This window comes from Eucalyptus grandis, chromosome 3 (assembly GCF_016545825.1).
Source record: "Eucalyptus grandis isolate ANBG69807.140 chromosome 3, ASM1654582v1, whole genome shotgun sequence".
Lineage (NCBI taxonomy): Eukaryota > Viridiplantae > Streptophyta > Magnoliopsida > Myrtales > Myrtaceae > Eucalyptus > Eucalyptus grandis.
This window is the reverse complement of record NC_052614.1, coordinates 4,425,800-4,448,392: the sequence shown is the minus strand read 5'-3', so window position 1 is coordinate 4,448,392 and position 22,593 is coordinate 4,425,800. Positions and strand designations below refer to the sequence as shown.

At 40.5% G+C, this 22,593-nt stretch overlaps 3 protein-coding genes and 1 non-coding gene across 4 annotated transcripts; 2 read left to right on the top strand and 2 right to left on the bottom strand.

Annotated features, from left to right (window-relative positions):
* The first annotated feature begins 181 nt into the window (after positions 1-181).
* On the top strand, positions 182-4,172 carry LOC104436177 (protein OS-9 homolog). Its single transcript, XM_039310295.1, has 8 exons — positions 182-496; positions 1,744-1,820; positions 2,238-2,441; positions 2,635-2,706; positions 2,918-3,033; positions 3,152-3,218; positions 3,310-3,416; positions 3,550-4,172. The coding sequence occupies exons 1-8, from the start codon at positions 409-411 to the stop codon at positions 3,707-3,709; spliced, it is 891 nt and encodes a 296-aa protein (XP_039166229.1). The 5' UTR covers positions 182-408; the 3' UTR covers positions 3,710-4,172.
* Positions 4,173-4,356: 184 nt separating this feature from the next.
* On the bottom strand, positions 4,357-8,624 carry LOC104436176 (calcium uptake protein, mitochondrial). Its single transcript, XM_039310294.1, has 8 exons — positions 8,153-8,624; positions 6,673-7,032; positions 6,476-6,543; positions 6,074-6,297; positions 5,864-5,947; positions 5,393-5,606; positions 4,924-5,220; positions 4,357-4,823 (listed from the first exon to the last, which is right to left on the bottom strand). The coding sequence occupies exons 1-8, from the start codon at positions 8,169-8,171 to the stop codon at positions 4,665-4,667; spliced, it is 1,425 nt and encodes a 474-aa protein (XP_039166228.1). The 5' UTR covers positions 8,172-8,624; the 3' UTR covers positions 4,357-4,664.
* A 7,275-nt stretch (positions 8,625-15,899) lies between these two features.
* On the top strand, positions 15,900-17,391 carry LOC104438880. Its single transcript, XM_010052036.3, has one exon. The coding sequence runs from the start codon at positions 16,323-16,325 to the stop codon at positions 16,935-16,937; it is 615 nt and encodes a 204-aa protein (XP_010050338.2). The 5' UTR covers positions 15,900-16,322; the 3' UTR covers positions 16,938-17,391.
* A 294-nt stretch (positions 17,392-17,685) lies between these two features.
* Positions 17,686-21,272, bottom strand: LOC104436175. Its single transcript, XR_005549481.1, has 3 exons — positions 20,744-21,272; positions 19,009-19,916; positions 17,686-18,550 (listed from the first exon to the last, which is right to left on the bottom strand). It is a non-coding gene; the product is annotated as a protein NUCLEAR FUSION DEFECTIVE 4 (transcript).
* Between the last annotated feature and the right edge of the window lie 1,321 nt (positions 21,273-22,593).

Genomic DNA, 22,593 nt, shown 5'->3' with positions numbered 1-22,593 from the left:
GATAGTATTAACCCTTTCTTTTTTTATTGTTTTAACGTGAACCCTTTCGTAAATGGGCGTTACCAACGGCAGCACGTGACCAGTCACGCGACCAGCAGTGCTAGCAGCCGAATGACGTGGCGGCAAGCGATTGGGTAGTCCACGTCGGGCTGTGTCTACTGTCTCCTACTGTCTAGGCCTTTCGTTCACCGCCACCGCGACCACCCCGATCGCCGCCACCGCAGTCGTCGCAGACGCCGCGCTTGCAGAGAGAGCTCCTCCTTCGTCCTTCATCGATCGATCGAGAGAGAAGAGGATTCGCTTTCTGCTCGAGATTCTGGTTCCGCTGCAAAAAGCTCCCGACTTCGATCTCGGCCTTCCGCAAACTCCGATCCATCGATCGATCGATCGATCGAGAGAGAGAGAGAGATGAGGCTGTTGTTGCTGCTGTCGATCCTTCTCCAATCCGCCCTCTGCGCCCACGTGCTCGCCGACAAGGTCTTGACGGCTCAAGTCGGTAATTGATCCCCCACCATCATCCTCAATTTGCACGGATTTCGCGATTTCTCTTTTCTTTCATTCATCGTGCCTCTTTCAAGTTACGTTCTTTAAGTTTTGGTCCTTTCTGGGTTTCTTTGTTAGCGTGAGGTAATGCCTAGAATGCTGGAGAGAATTAGCTTCCAGTCTTTTCGATGAAATTGGATGATAGTTGTCTCCGTGCTTCGCTACAGCCGTCAAGATGGGCAGACGATGCGATTTGGGTCGCCATTCAGTTTGCCCGAGCTTTGCTTGCAAAGCTTGACGCGCCCATTTGGGCTTGCTCGAGTGTTCTGGTGATTTTTGAGTCCTTTTATTTGTGTTGCGTCCCTACTAAATTATTTCCCCATAGCGAGGTAATGATGAGGGGATGTAGGAATTGTGATCGGGAGTGAACCCTAGAAAGAAGCATCGACCTTTTGGCGGTTTCCTCATGCTGTCGGAGTTTTCACTTCCCAGATGGAAGGGGAATGTGATTGATTTTTCAGCTGTCTGTGAGAAGCCATTAATTGATTAGTCTCTTGATGGTACAGGGAAGAAGTCTGTCTTTCTTCTCTTTACACCTAGATACATTTGGCAATTTTGCTGAATTGCGTATGCGTTTCAGCAATTGCAAGTGCTGTTTCTTCGAGATTAATGATTGGGGTAATAGGGATAATATGGGTAGTTACGGAGGAGATTGTTTTGACTCCCGGTTCTGATTTTAACTTGCTTAGAAAAATTGACCTTGCGGAACTCCTCCTTTTGCCAAATGTTTGGCAGGTTTGTGAGTTCACTCCTAATAGTTTGATTTCTAGCCAATGCCTTGCTTTCCACTGGTCAAGCTTACATTCCCAAATGGTGAGATGACAGCTTCTTCTAATTTATTACGTAATCATGCACCTCTGATTTGGAAGCAGGAGAGATTCATTTAGAACTGAATGATCCAATGAAATATAGAAATCTGAACACTTCTTCGCATCTCTATGGTAAGGATACAGCAACAATCCGTGAGAGCAGGAAATATATGATTGAACTGTCTGAGCAGACTTCCTTGTTGTGAAGCTGATAGTCTGGCTTGACTTTCTCATGCAGTTTATTTCAAGATTCTTTGTGTGCTCTGTGCAGATCTTCATTTCTGATCAATGCAGAACTAAGTTAACCATACTGTAGAAACCGCAGAAGACTTGAAAGTTTACCGAGTATAAGCTCCAGTAGTTCCTTATTTTCATGACACTGTCTTGACAGGTGGTACATTTGGACGTAGTTCACAAGAACCTAAGTATAATATTGAGTTCCATCCGGAAGACTCTCCCTTTCATCCGGTAAGTTAGAGATTAGGTTTCTCCTGCCTCTACTTGGGACTTGCATGGTGTGTTATCTTCTTTAATTGGCTAATATGACTAAATTGGAGATGCTGCATTGCGTTGCATGATATGGGGAAGTAATGACACTTTTCAAGTTTATTCTCTGCTTACTGCAGTCTGATATTCACTGGAATTATTATAGTTTGGATGGATTAGTTGCTAAGAAATTTAAAAAATTGTCATTTTTGGGTGTGTGCATGTTTTAAACTCTCTTCTGCTTTTGCCTTTAGGATCATTAGCATGTTGAATCTGCGATGTTTTTTCTAATTTTAGGGTTAGCATGATGTCTCTGTATCATGACCTTTTGTGTGGTTTCTGCATTTCCTTTGTAGGAAAAGTTTAAGTTAAACTTAATATTTTGGCTGGAATTTTTAGGATGATGATCAGGAATCAGTAGTTATGCCTGGTAAAGATGGACAGAAGTATTTATGTTTCTTACCCAAGGTTGAGAAAGCCAAGGGTGAAAAACCAATTGTTCAGCAGAATGTGACCAGTATGATTGTGGAGACAGAGAAACGCATCAAATTGAAGACACCTGATGAGCTGCTTGAAGTACTAAAGGGGCAGTGTCTTGTACGAGTAAGTACCTATTGCTCCACCTCTGATTGGCTCCCTCCTAATGTAGAGAGGGAAAAAAAGTAGAAAGCTGATTTCTAGTTGATAGAACCATTAAGGATGCATTACATCTAGGTTTTCTGGTAGATATTTAGGTTGCGAGGACATATAGTATTCATTGATAAATTATTTCGCTTATATTCTGATCTTAATGCAGCAAGAAGGCTGGTGGTCATATGAGTTCTGTTATCACAAGAAAATACGGCAATTTCATGTGGAGGATGATCAGGTATTATAATTGCATGTGAAGTGCTTGAGTTTTTGCATGGCTCTGGACAGATTTGGCAACCTTGAAAAGAATTTGCATGCAATACTTGTCCTTCTTTCATGAATAATCTATGTCACAGTTTGGACAAAAAGAAAGTTTAATTTTGGCATTACTTTTTTTTGGTTGTACCTCACGCTTCATGCTAATCCAAGCCATTATTTGCTTGTTACAGGTGGTCCAGGAGTTTATCTTAGGTAGGTACGATTCAGAGGCTACATCTGCTTTCAACCAGAATCTCTCTGATGTCTCGACATTGAAGGATCCCCGATCGAAAGATGCTTCACAGAGGTTTGTCCAATGGCCTTATTTTCACTATTTTATAATATAGAGGGTTGGCTTGAGGAGACTTTCTTGTTGGAGCCAGAGATAGAGCTCATTTTGATACATATATATTTGGTTTATGTAGGTATCATGCTCATCTGTACACCAACGGGACTACATGTGATCTTACAAATGAGCCTCGTGAGACTGAGGTAGAATGACTTCTGTTGTTGATATCTCAGTAAAAGATCCCCTTTATTTTTTTATTTTTCTTCATATCCAAGTTTATTTGTGCAAGTGTAGGTGAGATTTGTATGCTCAGAGCCTAGAGCTATGATTACTTCCTTCACAGAGTTGTCCACATGCAAATACGCTCTCACAATTCAAAGCCCAATGCTCTGCAAGCATCCGTACGTGTTTTTTTCCTTTTCTCATCACTGATCATTAAAGTACTGCTGTACTGGCCATGACTACCCCGCCAGTTCTCACTTCAAAAGCATGTGCCGGTTTCTTCTATTTGAATGTTTGCTTTAAACCTTTCAGATTGTTCCAAGAGGAGAGACCTGTATGGCACACCATCAATTGTAATGTGCTTCATAAAGATCAGAAGGAAAAGAAACCAGAAAAGGTAAAAATTGACGATGATGGGATTATCATGGTTACAGAAGACAAAGTTTCAGTGGCTGATGATACAGAAGGATGAGCAACAAAATATCCACACACGAAGTAAATATTTTATGGGAAGGAGCTTCTCTGATTTGCTGATGTTGTAAGGATTTTCTAGTGCTTCAAACTATCTATGACCAGCGCTTGTGCTTGCAGAAAGCTTCTTCATACAGATGGATTTTTCTTTTTTTTCTTTTTTTTTTTGGTTGGAATACCACCATTCGAGATGCTCATCTCCTTTTAAGGAACAGTAGGAGTAGGTATACAGGAAGCTCCAGGTTAACACATCGGAGTTGCACTTGTGGAACTGATCCCTAGCTTAAAGTGTTCCTCAAGCAAAATTATGTTTAAACAAAGCATGCCTAAGTAAATGTACTACCACTAGGTCTAGTCCTAGTGAGAGATGGTTGGCCCGTTGTTGTAAATCTCTAACTACTCGTCTTAGCATGCGTGATTAAGGAATCTCTATATCTACTGAAGCTTGCCTGGAAGTTTATTTACTTCTCTGATCTTGATTGTTGGTGTGTTATACCAATCCTGTCTAATATATGAATGTGGTTGTAAGGATTTATGCGCCTTTCTACATGAGGTTCATTGCCATCATGTTTTAGGCTATGGCTATGCGTGATGTTTTATGTTTCCCTTTTGATCTAAACATGACGGTTTCAGTGACCCAGTGTTAAGTAAATTTTGAAACTGCACCAATTTTGTGAATGAAAACAATCTCATACGTGGAGTGGAAAGATGACACTTCAAATCTATGCATTATGACCAGAACAAGAGGAGGAATTTTTCTTGGTTTTGGGAACCTAGGCTTTCAGCAAAGCTGATGATCACATCTTTGAACTGCAAGCGATGGCGAGAGAGAGCGAGCAAAGATCTGTCCGGCTCATACTGATAGCTTTGGGAACTCGAGCCGTGATTCAGTATGAGTCACTACAAAAGAAGTTTTGAGGAATTACAACTAGATGCACAACTGCTCCAGCAAGAAATCAGACCCTTGACACCGGCCTCTCTGCCTGCGCTCCATTGCTTTCGCATCTTTGTACCGCTCGAATAAACTCCTTCGAGCTTAAATTTCCATCGCGGTTAGCATCGAACAAGTGGAATATTATGTCCACCACGTTGCTTGTAATGGAAATGCCACACACCTTGAAACAATCAACCATAAGTTCTTCTCCAGAGAAATGCATAGCTTGGAATTGAAAATTTTTCATTAAGGAAAAAGAGATCTTTATGGGGCGCAAGTACCTGGGAAGCCGCCCTCTGGAAATCCCTTTTGGTGAGCAGTCCTTTTACTTTCCCATAACTGAAAATGGCAAGCGAAAATGACTGCAACATTTTACGTAGCTCTGCGAAATCCTTGAATTCCTGGAAGGAGATCCTCAGGTCCCTGAGTGACGGTTCCCCGTCTATTTCATCTACTCGGTCAAGCAACTTGTTTAAGTGGCACATGTCAGCGGATGCAACCAAGGACAAGGCGAAATCTTTTGCTGATATCGTCCCCACTGATCTAGTGTCGTAATGTGAAAACTCTAAACGCAAGATCTGGTTAGATGAAAAGAAAAATGCTTGAATTCATTACAGGAGAACTTCGTCTGTAGGGCTATCTGAATGAGCAATCTAGTCATAACAGATAGCTCTGAACATAGATGGTGAATAAAAAGAAGCAGCACAGAGGTTCAACTAGCGAGTAGAAAAATATGGGGAGAGCACGTACTTCGTCATGCAAGTCTTTCAGAAACTGGACAAATCGTCCATGTTTTAGCTTTTCCTGGCCGTCCTTGCCGAAGAAGTACTCCAGCAGACCGCCTTCCTCCACCGAATCCTTGACTTTTAGCCCCACTCTCTTGCCGTCCCTGTGCTGAGTCCCTTGTCTGCTTTGGGATCGCATTAGAGCCATCACCTTCCTGAATTCTTCCTGGTCTATTTCGCTGTGGACGAATGCAACTTGTTTTAGCACAGAATTGGTCAGACCGTGATAACGTATCTCCTAAGAAAAGAAAGTTCCTTTTTTCTCTCTATGTAGTAGCACTTCTTGTAATGTTTTCTGTATCTCAAGCACATCATACATTGGATGAAGAGAGCATATTGAACACAGCAAACACATGTTTCTTCCATTATGAATGTCGAGAGAGTAAGATGCGAATCTACAAAGCTATCGGGAACTTTCTGGCTGAACCATAATTACCCATTGTTGTCCAGATCAAACATTTTGAATGCCACCTCAAAACTCGACTCGGGGATACTGAGCAGTGTGACGAAAAAGATGTACCTGTTAAAAAATGATTGAAAGCCACCTTAGTGATACAGTACAGTGAATTTCAATTCTAATAGGCGGAAATTGTGATGGTGACTTCTCATGGCCAATCCAGAAGAGTGCTAATGACAGTCCTCTTACTCTGGAAATGAAATAAGTCCATCATTGTTCATGTCGAAGAGCATAAAAAATTTCGAAGGAGGACAATATAAGTCGCCAGGGATCCTCTCTCCTCTCAAATATCCCTCTCTAACACGATCCGATTCGGATGGAGGAAACACCGGCACAACTGCTCGCATCAAGTCCGCTGGTGTCATGAGAACCTCTCCTGAAGGCCTCCGGACTGATGAAAAGTAATCAAAAACCTTGAATATCGTCAAAAGAAAATTTAAACGGGTGAGTTCTCCTAGATTACATTTGGGCGAAAAGAATGCTGCAACTTAGGCCAAACAAAGCACTCATTTTGGAAGGTAAAACTGTACAAGTGACTCATAGAACCCCAGGAGATTTTTAGCTCGACGACTGATATGAGCAGAAGTGTACCTTTTCAGGGGGGCTCTGCAACCGGATCCGCCTCTCATAATTAAAGAAGATTCTTCTTCTGTATGCATCTGCAATAGATCATTGAACTAATTAGCATGGAAATAGTGGGAGCCGTGGCTTCCCACGGGATTTTGCGTACCACGTTAGCTAATGCCAGGGCATATGACGATTCTTCGATAAATACATTGTATGCTTACCTCCAACGAGGAAGTTGCTTTTCTTTCCTCTTGTTGAAGCTTGGAGATCGTCGCTGGAAGGCCATGTCTCTTTGGGACAATTCGCGAAAGACAAAAGAGGGCTAGTCTCTGAGGAACTTGAAACCCAATAGCAAAACCCAATGCATGACCCGGCAATCAAAACTCCTGAAGAAACGAATGACCCTGCATGATTTCCCAGCAATGTCTCTCCATTCCTTGCATCACCAGATTGCCATTTCCTATAGGAAGAATAGCTCCTCAGCCGTTGATTTTCTAGGACTTGGTGAATGAACCGCAATGAGCTCCTCAATGGCACCCGAGAAAACATAGTACAGCGGCGAATCCTCAATAGCAAGAGCTCTGAAAACAGATGCATCAAACTGAAAATCCAGAAGGATAATGGATTCCATCGGAGACTTTCATGGTATTCCTTTTGACCGAGGAAAAAGAGGGTGGTTTGTGACTGTTATTGTGGCGATTAGTTTCAGTTGTTTACGAGATCCTACTTTTTAGTTTTTAGGACTTCACCAATCTCAATGTCCTACTGACCAAAAAAAAAAAAAAAATCTCAATGTCCTGATTCCTAGATACTTCTAGCCTCGTCTGTTTGTAACTTTTAGTTCTACTAATTTATCTCCGCCCAGATGACGTCCTTTCCTAGATAGTCGTAAAAGGCCGGCCCGTTCAATGCACAAGACGTGAATTTTTTTATTTAATAATTTATAAGTATTACTATAATTTTTTCGGCCTAGGACTCTCTTCATTTGATTAATTTAAGACTTTCAGGAATCCTATGATGAGGCTAGCAGGTATCAACCGGAGAAGGTTATAAAATCTTGACAAATTACGCTGCACTTGCTAACTTGTCAAACGGTAGAAAATTTTTATTTATTTATTCCCGGGAGTAGATTTGGAAAAGAAATCCATTTGGTAAATTTTTTTTTCTAGAAATAGATTTGAAACAAAATGAAGGAGTAAAAAAGTTGATTCTTTGTTTCTAGGAATAATTCTAGAATCAAGACAACTCATTTTTTTTCCTCTTTCCTCTTCTTTTCTTCTTATTCTTCTTATTCTTCAATTGTTGCCACCGATTGCTGGTGGGGCTTGACCTCACCGGGCCATCGTGAGGTCAAGCTCGGTTGGCTCAGCCTCACTAAATCTAGGCGAGGCCGCTCACCTAGCCAAGGCTTGGTTGAGCCTCGCCCATCTTTCAGCATGTGACGACCCCAACACGTCACGGTTGCTATAGAACTACTATCACCGATATCTTCTTCATTGTAATTTTTTTTCCCTTAAACATGCGGAAGCGTAAGGGATAACAGAAAATTCAAGGTACATGCAATTTTTTGTAAACGGGGCAACTTCATTTCTTATTTATTCATACATGTACATCGGCCGACAAGTGGGGTGCCATGGGGAAGTACAAAAGGTCAACACTAGGCTGACTATACTAGACTCTAGGTCAGTCACCCCTCCTTACCTAGCTGTACAAGTGTCATCTAACAGTGGCTCCTAATGTCCTCAAAATCTTCTAAGCTCCAAAAATCTTGTTCCCTCCTCCTTAGTGAAGTTCACCGGCACCCCGTAACAAATCATCGGGAGGCAGGTGAGATTGACATTCTAATGATCTGAAAGGATGAAGTCAACAACCAATGAGTCACAACCTAGCAAGTAGAATGTCCACCGGTCTATACCACACAAACCGATTACCGTATGACAAAGATAGTCTCAATAGAAAGTTTCGTGAATCACATACACCACAAGTTACCCGAGAACCTTTTCAAAATACTTGGTTGATCAATATAAGTAATAACTTTTCCTAACAATTGACCAATAGTTTGATTCAGGAATACCGAAGTCACAATCAATACAATTTCATGCTGCCATCATCTTCCGGGGAACCCCATTACCCTCGGGCATCTCGCACCCATCCGGCATTGCGAGGCGTCCGGGGGACCCGCATTACACCCCCAGGCATCTGGAAGAACCTAGTTACCCCTCCAGGCATCCCTACAACAACCCGGGGCATCGTTGTTCCAAGGATCGACGGCATTCTCAATCACACATTCAAACCATGATGCATCAATTCCATAATTCAATTAAAGTACATCAACACCACTACCATTTAGGGATTCAAGCATGCATCTAATAAATCATTGGTCATTTTCATTCATTAGACTAATACAAACTCATCCATATAGATATTAAGTGAACCGTGGGGAATGTCCACATTCTAGGCCCAAACTTGCCTCATAAGGCATCTCACACGCCTCTAGAGTCGATGGCTATTGTCTAGGTAATCGATCTCCAAAAATTTATGAAAATTTAGTACAAGGTGGACAAGACCTAAAGGAACATCTTTTGTGAAGAACCCAAAATCCAGTTCAGTTCATACGGTTCTAAATAATTTTTGCAATTCGGTCTCAAAACAGTCAAAATATCCAGGACGAAAAAATAAATATTTCACGAACCTATTGAGACCCAAAAATTATGAAAATTTAGTATAGGGTATCTTGGGATGTTCTTTACAACTTTTGTGAAGAACATATTTTATAATTCTGGACCGAGAAATCTGTAGAAAATGAAAAGCATAAAGAGGTCGGTCCAGCAACCCAAAAACAGATTTTGGATTCTGAAGTTTTTCAAACATATTTTTGTCATATGAAACCCAAAAATTATGAAATTAAAGTATGTCGTAGAAAAGTCAATAAGGGAAAACTATTGTGAAGAACACCCCATGAAATTTGCATCACATAAGTCGGCACAAAATTAGCAAAATTCTGGGTCGGGCTAGATCCGAACCCGCCCTCAGCCCAGTCACGAATTTCTTCAAATTTTCTGCCGTTCTGCCTTCGCACATGCCAAATATTGACTATCTATGCCTCCACGACCTAATTGCAAGTTCGACTATTTCGAACTCGACAGCATAGCTAAGTAATGTAGTCGGAACTTCCGACTAAACCAACAATGTAGTCGAAACTTTGATTAAACGAAAATCTCAATAACGTTTTTGGGTTTTTAAGAAACTATTCTTGTCACCCGACAAAAGATCAACATAGGATAGAATGGAGGATATCCACTTGCCTCAGGTCCTAATGTGTTGCAGAGACAGCTTGGTGGAACGGAGACAAGCTGGTGGCGATGATGCAAGGGATGAAAAGAGAGAAAAACCCAACCTCCTTGTGCTGAGAAGAGGCCTATGTTGATGGCTTCTCTGCACTTTGCTGGCTGAAGTGGACGGTGAAATGAAGGGCAGAAGGTGGGCGTGGGGATTCAAAGGCCAAGGAAGAGCTTCCCTCTTTCTCTCTCTTATTTATTTCTTTTCTCCAACGCCATATTTGGTCAATTTGGGCAGCATTTGTTGACTCACACCAGCTGGAACGTGGAACACCTTGGAAAAATTCAAGAGTCTTGATATTTTTTTTTTTTCTAAGCTATTTCTTTAAAGGCCAATGCTTTGGAAGTTCTTGGGGTTAGGATGTTTGGATCAACATAGTTTATTGACAATGAGGTAGTGGTGGTGACTCAGTGATGTCGCGATAAGGATGCAAACGGCGTAGTCCGATGGAGAGCTTGCTATTTTGTCGAGCGAAAAATCAGGATGTCACACAGCAAGGCTTGGTCAAGAGGAGCAGCCTCGCGAGGGCAAATGCTCCGATGAGATCGCCAGCCCTCATCTAGTCGTCGCCAATCATCTCAAGGTTGATGACCAGCAAAGTTTGAAGAAGAAGAAGAAGAAGAAGAGAAAGAAAAGAAAAAAACAAATGAGAAAAAAAATTATTAAAAAAATTTAAAAGAAAATGATTTGGATTAAAAATTTTCAGAATAGTACCAAACGCAATTAGATTCTAGGAATAGAAATTTTGGACAGTTATTGAACGCCTTAAAATACTTAGAAATTGTTTATGAGAACAAAATAAATAAATAAATTCTAATCAGAAATTGTTCTCGGAACAAAATAGTTATCAAATGCACCCTTAGTGTGCACAAGATCCAGATTCTAGAATAAAGTTCAAAATCTTTATACGGTCAAACAAACTTTAACAACAACCTGCAAGTGTGCAATAGACTTTTAGCAATAAACAATAAGAGAGTAACAATAGAGAAATATTTAATGCCCAAGACTTGAAATTTTTAATTAAAGATTTATATGTATAAAGATATTCAACTATCATTTTTTGGGCCTAGTACTCTCTTCATTTGATTAACGTTAGACTTTACAGGGAATCCTATGATAAGGCTACCAAGTACTAAGTGAAGGAGGTGAATAGGTGATAAAATAAAATATTGACAAATTAATGTGAAATAGAACAAATCAAGATTAAGGTTTGCACAAGATTTAGATTCTCGAATAAGGTTTAGAATATGTTATGTGGTAGAATGAACTTTAAGAGCAACCCACGAGTGTGCAATAGAATTTTAGCAATAAACAATAAGAGAGTAAAGATAGAGAAATTGCATACAAGTTTTTATAGTGATTCGGCTTTAGTCAAGTTTATATCCACTTTCCTACGCTAACAACCTATTTGTTGGATTCCATTATATAATTAACAAGAGATTACAACTTTGAGTTTTAACACTCAATGATAGATCATACTATATCACTAAATCACTATTTTGGTATTTCTCTTACGATCACTATTCAATAAGTATATGATTTGAAGTACACTCAAACTTTGAAATTTTATATTCTACACCTTGTCTTTTACTTGCTCCTCGGTTCCTTGATCTCTTTATATACTTCTCCACTTCCATCCTTAGATAGTCTTTAGATGATCATCTTCCAATCTACCCTTTGGACAAATTTGTATCAATAAGATTTGTTGGTCATTGAGTGACAAAGATTGAATCTTCATTTAATTATGATTGATCATACAATCATACTATTGATTTCCATAAGTAGAGCTTATTCTCTTAAAAAATGCATGTCTCAAGATTGATTTCCCAATCAATTAATATTGAATGAATCAAATATTTCTTGGTGAGGAATCCAAACCAAATCACTAATTGTTATATGTTTTGGGCTTATGTCACGTTTTGTCAAGTCATCTCATTCTAAACTTGCCTTGTTCTGAATTTGTCACATTGTGGATATGTCATGTTTTGTATGTAAAGTCCGAGTGTGTTTTGTCTGAAGTAAACTTCACAATCTAGACTTAAGTTTGAACATATTCATCCTTAGAGTTTGCGTATGAATATATTTAGCCTAAAAGTTTAGACACAATCTGAATAAGTTCAATTTTAACATAAAGTCTATCTTTTGGTTTAATAGTATTTACACGTTCTATCATCTACATAGCGGCTTTTATGTCTTTCACTTAGTTAATCAATCTTTAAACATGTTAGTTGCCTTTGATTAATTTTGTTATCTTTAAAATATCATAAGGGGTTTCCTAGCATCCTAAACCTATTGAATGGAGAGCAATTCAATTTTAAATCTTTCAATTATGCCAACTTAGTTCTAAACTTTTTAATAATTTACTAATTTAATTATAATTTTTTTGATGATTTGCCTTTTTTTTTTTATAATAAAAAAGAACCTTTTGAGTAGACATAGGATCCCACAAAAGGAGCATCAAAACTAAGCAACTTCCATAGGGCTTGTGGGGGTGTGCTACCCAGTTCGATGGAAGATCGTTCTGTTTATGGGCCCTAGTACTGATTGGCTTCTCTTGCACAATGGGCTAATGAAACATTGAGAGTTGGCCCAATTGCTCAAAAGCCTCCGTTATAAGTACTTGCACTTCCTGAGTAAACTAATATGTGCTATTCGAGGCTTGAATGATAATTTGTCAATTTAATTTTAAACTTTATGATGATTTGCCAATGTAGTCATTCTATCCAAATATCCAAATAATAGGTTTATGATTAAATTGAAAAATTATCAAAATGTTTAAAACTAAATTGACATAATTATGATTGAATAAGTTGCCATCGATACATTTAGGACTTTTGGATAATTATGCTAACTTTTTTAGTCTGCATATTGTTTTGTCTATCAAAATATGCCTTTTCGAACTATTTCAAACTATGTTGAGGGTCGATCTAAAAGAAGAGAAATCTTTATCTCAATGAAAGTTATGAGTGTTGCACCCCATATTTATTTCTTCAATTGCATCCATACATAAGTAAATGTCTTCAAACTAACAAAAAAATTTCTTTCAACGGCCTTTAAATTCGCAAATATAAGTTCTGTCTAGTTTACAAGTTTACATAAAAGGAAGAGTGCTTCCTCTCAGTATTAATCTCTCCTCTCCTCTCCTCTTTTCTCCTAAAGACTATTTTGGAAGCTTGTCAAATGATATATCGACCAGGACAAAATTTTTCCTCTTTTCACATCTTTCGATCAAAGATCAGATTGATTCCTCCCAGAACCATGATCACTGGCGAAATCCGAGTCGCCCTTATAGTCGTCAGCCAGAAAATATGACCGATTCTTCCAGAAACCATGATCGTACGGGTTTCATGGTTTCTGAATTTGCCGCTCTGGTCCTTGACGTTGTTATAACCATAGCCTTCCAAGTTTATGTACTCATTCATGGTAAGATTACATGAAATCTGCAGCAATTACAGAATAGAGCATAAGGCATCACTACTCATATAGCAACAAAGGATCTGCAATGTGGAACAAAGACATTACCAGCAGTTGTGTGCTAAGTCTAAGTGATGAGGACCGAACCCGCCAAATGAAAAATAATAGCACCGGCATGCTGCCTTCCAACGTGTTTCAACCGAGCTCGAGAAGAAGAAGACGGTGCAGCCGGGTCCCCAAAACCTCTGGCATGAAAGGCGCATTACTATGAGCAAAAAGACGAGAAGTTGTACGAAATATTGTCTGACTACAGTCAGAAATGGCCAAACATACTCTTAAGAGCAACTACACTGGCAATCGGCAATGCAGAAACTAGTAAAACTAGTGATGTAAAAAAAATCCTGTATGTTTCTCTGTATCACAAGACGACAAAGATCAATCGGCAAACAACACCAAGGGGGAAAGACAATCAAAGGACGGAGATTTTCTTGTTGAAAAAGATCCTGCTTTTGTCAAAGTTGGAGCTGGTCGCAACCTCGTGTCCACAATGCCGTCTTGCTACTATTTCAGTCTCACTGATCTTTTGTCTTACGCAAAGGACTCACTGTGCAAGGTTTCTGTCAACACCAATTTCTTGCATCTTTCATTCTGGAATAACCCTTCAAATTATTTTGAAAAATCACAAGATAAAATGAAAAAGATCATGAGTTATGGAGGTCATAAATTAATGAATAATGGCGATGTGGCTATCACGAAGAGCTAAGGACCATGCCTTGTAACATCCATGCTTGTGTGGTTTCTGCTCAGCTCTGTCCACTTCTGCATTAATTTGGAGACATGATCCCCGTGATATTATTCTGAGTCCCACATCATGGGCTCAAACAAGACCAAGCATAAATAGGAAAAACAAAAAAAGGGAAATAAGTAAAAATAGGAAGAAAGGGAATTTATTCATGCAAAGAGGTCAGAAGAAACTAAAGCAATCTTCATTATCCAGTGATCTCAGCCTATGACACCAGTCTTGGTCGCGATTGAGATTTACACCGTCCAATTGGACAGAAAATTAAAAAGAGGAAAAAGTCAAGTCTAAGCGCATATGGCACGCAAAGGAAATCCAATCGGTAAGACTGGATCTAAATCGTAGCTCAAATTCAAGTTGGTTCAGTGAGGGCGATTGCAAAAGTCACCAAATAGGTCCTCTTTTCCTTTAGTTTGTCCGATTTAATAAAATAAAAATCGAGCGGTGTGGTATTCCGATTCTTTGAATTTCTTCGATGTCAATTGGAGTGAAGATAGGCAGCCTCTGGATTCGGTTCCTTCACGGTTCCTTCATAAAGAAAGAGGGATGACCAACCGTATCTAGGTAAGATTTTTCATGATTTGAAGTGATTTCGATCCCTTTGACAGAACATGATGACTTCAACTTTTCAATAATCTTTCAAAGAGTTCGGTTAATATAACAGAAGTTGATGCATGCGTTTAAAACAAAAATTGCCATGTTTACAAAGATTGGTAACCCATAAGATTACAATCCATTGTTTTTACTAAGTAAAACTGATTACGAAGTTCAAATCCCCTAAAGGTATTTCGGCCTTGAAAAACATGGGTGAATTTCTCTCTATTTGGTTCTTGAAAACAATAATTTCAAGAATGTAATTTTTTTCAAGAACACTGCAAGAACAGTCAACTGCAAGAACAGTCAAAGCCAAATCTTCTCCATCTCATTTCCCCCTAAGACGGACCTACCACTGGCCCGTGAACCCATCTCACCCCCCACCTGACCTTTATAATAATCTTAACCCAAGATAAAAAAAAAGTGACAAAGTCAATGCTCTAGAGAGAAAAATTAGTATTTAATTCGGTTATTGCATGTTATGGTAGTAGGTTTATATGATATAAGATCTTTAAATGGCTATATCTCTCCCTTCTTTTGGCCTTAATGACTTTTTCAGCCTACTTTTCATTAGAGTTCACCTGCCCACTAACAATAATTAAGAACCGATTGAAGAAAACAAGGCCCCTCTCTCAACAACATGTAAAAATTTTCCATACGATGGTTGGCCTAACGTGACTCCACTATTTGCTCGGTTTGCCTTTTTGAGTGCCACTATTAAATTTGCCATCAATTGTCCATGGGGGATGGATTGCTATCAAGTTTTGCCATGCCTAGACTAGAGGGAGTCCGTCTACAGCAATTTGTCCAAGGATGGAAAGCTAATCATGCAGAGAGAGAAGATTTAATGATGAAAATTTTGATAACTAGACATTTTTGGAAAGATTGCATAGCTACGTTGTAACATCAATTAGCCTACTTAACACCTCTAATCTGAGATAAATTGACAGGACGATGGCATTCCAACACGTCTTTGATTGATGATAAACTAATGCTCCTTTGCCACATCTCAAATCTATGACCATGAAGCATAATCGACAAGAGATTAAAATAGACATGAGTGAGGTTCGAAAGGAGATAACCAAGTAATGTTTGAACATTAAGCTAAGCGGTACGTAATAGATCTAGATCACTCGAAAATTAACTTAAGGCCATGGGAAAATGGGTATGTTCATCCCATCCATGACTTAAAGACTACTCATGCATGACACCATTTTTAGACATGAAGGCATCCCACCTGCTGGTCCTTTCAATGAATTCATGGTCCCAATTGATGCTTCATGTTGTCCCTGTTTGGGTTCAGCAAAGTGCTAAGACTAGCTTGTACATGCACTGTTCTTACCCCCACATCACTCTCTCTCTCTCCCTAACTCCCACATGGGCATGTAGAAGAAGACGCATTCATGACCATGACACCCAGAAACAGCAGTAAGTTCCTGGTATGATTTGGCAACCGCATTGCTTTTGTCACTCTCAGTACCTCAACTACCTTCCAAACTCTCACGAAAATATATACCCACAAACCTCCAAATTGCATACCCAAAGCCAGTATTACTTAGCCCCTTCCTCTCTCTCTCTCTCTCTCTCTCTCTCTCTCTCTCTCTCTCTCTCACCTTTCTTCTTTCTGTCACTCATCCAAAACACCAACCCCTCTCACACCCGTGAACATCACAAAAGCACATTCAAGAACCCAAGAAACACAAACCAAGCCCCCGTAAAAAAGATATGGACTGGTTCTCCTGGCTATCCAAGGGCAGCCTTGACCCGTCCCTCATCTATGAGTACGGCCGTGTGTTTGCGCTCAACCAGCTCCAGGAAGAGGATATCAGCTACTTCGACCATGAGTTCCTCCAGAGCATGGGCATATCTGTGGCCAAGCACAGGCTGGAGATTCTCAAGCTTGCCAAGAAGGAGCTTGGAGGGCCTAGACCAATCTCTGGCCTCATCATGGCATTCAACAGGACCAAGAGGTCTGTCGGTAACTACATCAGCAAGCTTGTTTCCCATGATCAAGATAAGGATGTGAAGGCCTCACCAGAGCCCAGCAGGTACAAAGAGCAGTGGAGAGGTGCATTGCTGTCAAGGAAGCACAGGAGTGAGAAGGAGATGAAGCAAAAGACAATTGTGTGCCAAGACAGGAGAAGCATGACACTGTCTGGTCCTTTGGATGGAAGGGTGCAGGACAAGTATATGATGGCCCATAAGAGCCAGCAGTTTTCTGGACCCTTGGACACCAGGGCCCACCAGAAGCCGGTGTTCGCGCTGCCGAGGTGCCCGAGCCCGAAGTTTTCGTCCGGGCCTCTTGATGCAAGGTCGATGAGAAGGTGTTGTACCCGATGAGGAGCCCAAAGTTGTCCGGAATGCTTGGAGGCAGGATTCCAGAGAGGTTCACGGTCCCGAGGAGCCCGAAACTGTCCAGGCCTCTTGAGAGGACAGCTCAAAGCCCGAAGCTGCTGTGGAGTGATTTCAACAAGGTGAAGATGGATGCATATGAGTATGATGAGCACTCCCTGTGGGCGAAGCTGTTCGATGACATGAAGCCTACTTGAGAGAGCAGCGAGAGATTCTTTAGATATTTATGTTGGGTTTTTGATTAGCATGGGGATGATGAGGGGTAGAATTTCTACAGAGAAGTTCTTTCTTCAGACAGAGGAGCCATGTGTGTCTGCTCCAATCTTCTTGTTATGACATGCATGAACAGGTGGTTTGGTTCCCTCATTTCTATTACTATAACATATGCATTACACTTTGTGTAAAGACATATATTTGGGTCATCACTGGGCCAATTCTATGCGATGCAAGATTCCTAGGGGTTTGCTGTATTCAGTTTTTTCAAGCAACAGCGTCCAAAAGTTTCTCGCTCTTAAATAAACGCTGAAATGTGCTGGAACAGTCGGTTCTAACTGCTGGGTCAGCTGAAAAGATAAATCAGAAGCGACTGGAGTCCAGAATCATCAGCACTGAAGGCTAAAGAAAGAATAGAAAGATCTGTGCAGTGGAAGATTTTGAATTTGAAACTTTCCGCACCAAAATGATTCTCTTAAGCGAAGGTAGTCGCGCATTTTAGTTGCACAATTCAAGTCTTGAGTAGCTGAACTCTTAGTATCATAACTCTTAATATCATAAATAACCATGCACATCCTTCCTTTGTTGAGCAGGTATAAGTACTCTAGCTTAAATTTTCCAACACCACATTTAAGCCCATATAATATAAGTTCATACATCCATATCCACGCCGGATACTCTTTTAATGACAAAAAATCACGTCAAAGTAGTCAAATCTGCAATGTGATGAACAGAAAAAATGCAGATCTTTGCTTCAACGCGAAGTACACTCTCCATAACATGACCAATCTTTATAACCAATAGTTTGCTTTTCTGGGTGCGGACTGGTGACCACATGCTGTCCAATGAGTTAAAATTCCATGTCCATGCTCTGTCCTTTGAGTCAGTCAGTGACGAGAACTGTTTGGCAACCTAAATGAACCCCCAGAATAGAGCATCTCGTAAACGGGCTTTATTCTGATAGTGAGAATTATGCTCATAATCACACCAAAGCCGCAGACACCAGCAAGAACAAGGAAAGTGAGCCTAAAGCAGTTTGGACCGAGGCAGGACACGCTCGATTTTAGAAGCATGAGTCCGTGGAGAGTGAGTCCGTGCTGTTTGGCAGCCTCGTTGTCATAAATATACCCAGCTAGGAGGCCGGAGAAGAGGAATGCACCAATTGGATTCCCCATCAACATGAAATTGTAAAATATTCCAAAATGCTTCAGCCCAAAAGTTCGGAGACAGTCGGGACCATTATAGAGAATTGGACGCCGTAGCAGAAACCGAGCAATGCAATCGCTGCATAAAGCGTGCCATCAAAAGCAGAAGCAAATAGAAGGTATATGGCAATCATAGCAACTTGCGTCCACGTCATCCAAACTGTTCGAGGCATAGTCTTCGTCCTGCACAAGTAGCACATATACAAAATGTAAGTCTGAACGTGGGGTATTTCTGTGATATATTGTGACAAAATTATAAGGTGGCCCACAAATATTTCAGTTGTCTATCGAAGTGGTTTATACAAGCACTATCAACAACATACAGTAGAACAAGAGAAAATAAGTCTTCCCAGATATCAACCAGTCATAAAGAAGAAAGAAAAATTTTGGTTGGATGAAGGATTTGGAAAGGAAATGACTGAAAATCTGATTACAGGCAAAATCTGATGGACACTGTTCATGTAAGAGACGCTACATCTTTTACTGGAAACTAGGGGGACTGGCCCGCATAATATTCAATATGCATTTAAGATCTTCTTTTGCCAAGTATTTTCCAAGGTCTTTTTGCATTCAGTAACCAAAGAACAACGCCAGACTTGTTAAAATGGAAAGCAGAGAACAAAATCCTGTAGTATACCAACCTGACAAAATGTTCAGAAACGACGCCCCCGCCAAGACGGCCCGCAAAGTTGCCGAAACTGAAGAGAGACAACAAGATGGTTGTGTCATGGACACCTTGAGCAATCCCTATTTGGGCCAGATTATTAAGCACAGTCACGCCAGTACCAACTCCAACAAAATACACCAAGAACAGAAGCCAAAAATCTGCCTTCACAAGAGCCTCGAAAAACTTGAAATCCTCCCCTCTCTTGGGCCTCCTCTTCTTCTTCACTGCTCCCTCACCTTCTGCCAAAAGCAAGTCAATCTCTGACGGCCCATCACTCTCACGGAAACTTCCTACATGTGTTGCAGATGATACGTGTGTCAAAAGTGGCTCAGTTTTCTCATCGACATTCTCATTTATTGGACAACCCGAAGACGTAGCTGATTGGTTAGAAGTCTCTGATTTGTTCGTCACACTGCGAAACAATGTCATCTTGACAGGTATTGCTAGAGGAGCCATGAGAAGGAGAATCATAATGACAATGAAACTAAAGGATATGGGAGGTGCCAAAGACAGCACGTCACCCAATATTGTTGTCGTTAGGAGATATAAGCCAAGCACAATGCTTGCAGCTTGTATGAAAAGAAAATGGCTGTGTTCTGAAGCATCTTCACCCAAAGCAGGGGTACAAGCCCTAACAAAGTACATCAGGGTGATACAGAGGAGAGGGATCCCGATGCAGAGGAACGCGAGTAACTTGGAAGAGGAATGTCGAAGCAAGACACTGTAAATTTCAGTAAATACAGCAGCACTTAGGCCTCCATAACCTTTGAGGATCCCTGCGACTGTGCCTCGGCTTAGAGGGAAGTTTCTCATGTTTGTTACCAGAATGGCTGTGCTTAACCAGGCACTGCTATTGGTGGCAATACAAAGGGCAAGCCACAACTGCACCGCCAAAGATGCAAATTAATAAACAGATTCAAACTTTGTTAAGCATCCATATCTTAGTAAGTGAGATAAGCAACATCTGAAGAAGCAAATGGCAGACCGACGTCATTAGGTACGGAAGTTTTAAGTTTGAGTCTGCCACTTACTTGGGTTTCTTAGCTCGAGACAGCCGTCGGTTAACACTTAGTGGCTCGACGGAAATAGTGCCATTGAAGACCAACTCCTATTTTAAGTAAACCAGCCCTTAGAATCCATCCACCTCCTATAGGAATAATACATAAACCAATCTCTTTTCCAATACCATATGATAATAACGGTCAAAGCCTTTCCCCTTTTTCCATCCTTAATACTAGTTCACGGTTATAAGATAACCCATGATCTATCCAACTATCAACACAGCCAATCCAATACTTAATCCACTAACTCAGGAACTCACCATATCGATAAAAAATCAATTGCACATAGGCTCTTCTCTAGACTACAAATTCTTCACCTAAGCCATATTCAACTTGGTCACAGATGCATACTTGTGACTTCAAGAGTATGTTTATCTACATTAACAACAACAGTAACAGCCAAAATAGATTAATTCCATAAATTTCTGCAACTTCTTTTTCTATCTACTTTCCTTTCTCATTTTGCGATAAGCATCTCGATCGAGATACACCATGAGAACACGATCTAAAGAAACCCCAAGATCAGATACTTAAAAAAACAAAAGACCCATTTAAAAAAGGAAACCACTCACACTCATCGATTGAACAAAACCAAACAGCTCAACTAAATAGCTCGAACAAGAGCAGAAAGCTAGCTCGCGGACTCACCAACCAGTAAGGCAGGGACTCGACGGTCCGGCTCACGGCGAGATAAAGCACGCCATACCCAGAGAAGCACGTGAGGGCGCCGATCAAGAGGACGGCCCAAGGAGGGAACTTGTTGATGACGAAGCCCGGGAGGAGGCCGACGTTCTCGCCGATGTCGTTGGCGACGCCGAGCATGGTGAGCTGGTGCTGGTTGAACCCGAGGACCGATTTGAGGGAGTGGGAGTAGAGGGGGAAGTTGAAGGCGTTGCCGGAGGCCACCTGGAGCCACACGCCAGCTCCCAGCCCCACCCACGGCGGCCTCGTCCCTCCTTTCAGATTCGCCATTGAAGACATGAGGAGAGCTTCTTTCCTTTCCTGGTCGCGAATGTTCTCCTTCTTCTTCTTATGACGCTAGAGAGAGGGGGCGAAATACGTTCAGGGCATGCTTGGAGAGAGAGAGAGAGAGAGGAGAGAGGGTGGCATTTGACGTTTGGACAGACCATCTGTCTCTTCCTCTGCTCTCTCCACGCGAGCAGGACAGGACAGGAAAGGAAAGGAAAGGATAACTAGGGCGGTTAAACTGTTTGTGTGTCCAGTTGGTTCTTGGAATGGGATCCACCTATTTTCTGTTTTTTTTTTTCAATGTAGACTCAATTAAAAAATTGATGATTAAACAATAACATCTCAAATAATCCTAAATTGATATATATATATATATATCTGATAAATTTTAATTTAATTAATTTATTAATCATAAAAATTTTGAAGTTGATTACCTAAATTAATTTTTAACATAAAAAATAGTATACTTGTGATAAATAAATCGTAAAAGCTCAAAAAATAGTAACAAATGCACCCCTCAATTAATTTATGTTAAATTAGATTAATATATCATAAAATAGTATACTTGTGATAAATAAATGATAAAAGCTCAAATAGGTATATTCGTCAATTGTTACATGTTATTTAATTTAGCGATTTGACAGATAAAATTTAACAAAGACTAATTAAGGGTGAATTTATTGCATATATACCAATTTTAGGTTAGTCTAAGATTTTTCTAATATTGATCCCCCCCCCCCCAAATTTCAAGATCATTTGTTTAGCTTAAAAAAGAACCGTCTCTTATTAGTTTGGATCATCTTTGACAGCTGTTTTCAAACTTAAAAAATAGCATTTAGTATACGGATTTCCACCTTTATGCTTCAAAAGATCTTGATTCAATCTACTGACAATGCCTACTCCTCCACGAAGAGGAAATAAACCTGCAAACTTCATCTGGGAATGCATATCATGCCTATACAACTCCGTTTAGAGATGCAAGCCTCTCATGCCCAATGATACTATACTTTCCAATATAAAAAATTAAATGAATTTCAACCAACATATGAGATTGTTATATGATAAAAAGAAGAAGAAGAAGGGTATATTCACTCAATTTTTCAAAGGGTAAGACGCCAGTAAACAATCCTAAATCTATGGATAACATATTCCAAGTTTAATGCCAAGGAAAATCCTATGCTTTGTTGCAAAATGGAGAGGGGTGGGGGCATATACTTTCATGTGATGTGACATGCCCCTACCCCATCCATATCTCGTAGGATCATCCACGCCACCTGCCTTCTCTACTGCACGTCTCTTTCTTTGTGACTCAAGCATTCGTGCTCGTGTGGCCCAAAGCGAAGAACGCACCGAATACAGGTCGGGTCCCACTACGAAGCATCACTTGCTCCGTCCTAGACAGAATCGATCGGGCGATCTCGTTGGGTCGGGTGGCAGTGGTGGCGGACAAATTGATTTTCGAGCCCCTGCTCTATTCTCAATTTTTCAATAATTAAACACTGATAAACAATTTGAAAAGCATAAGGAAT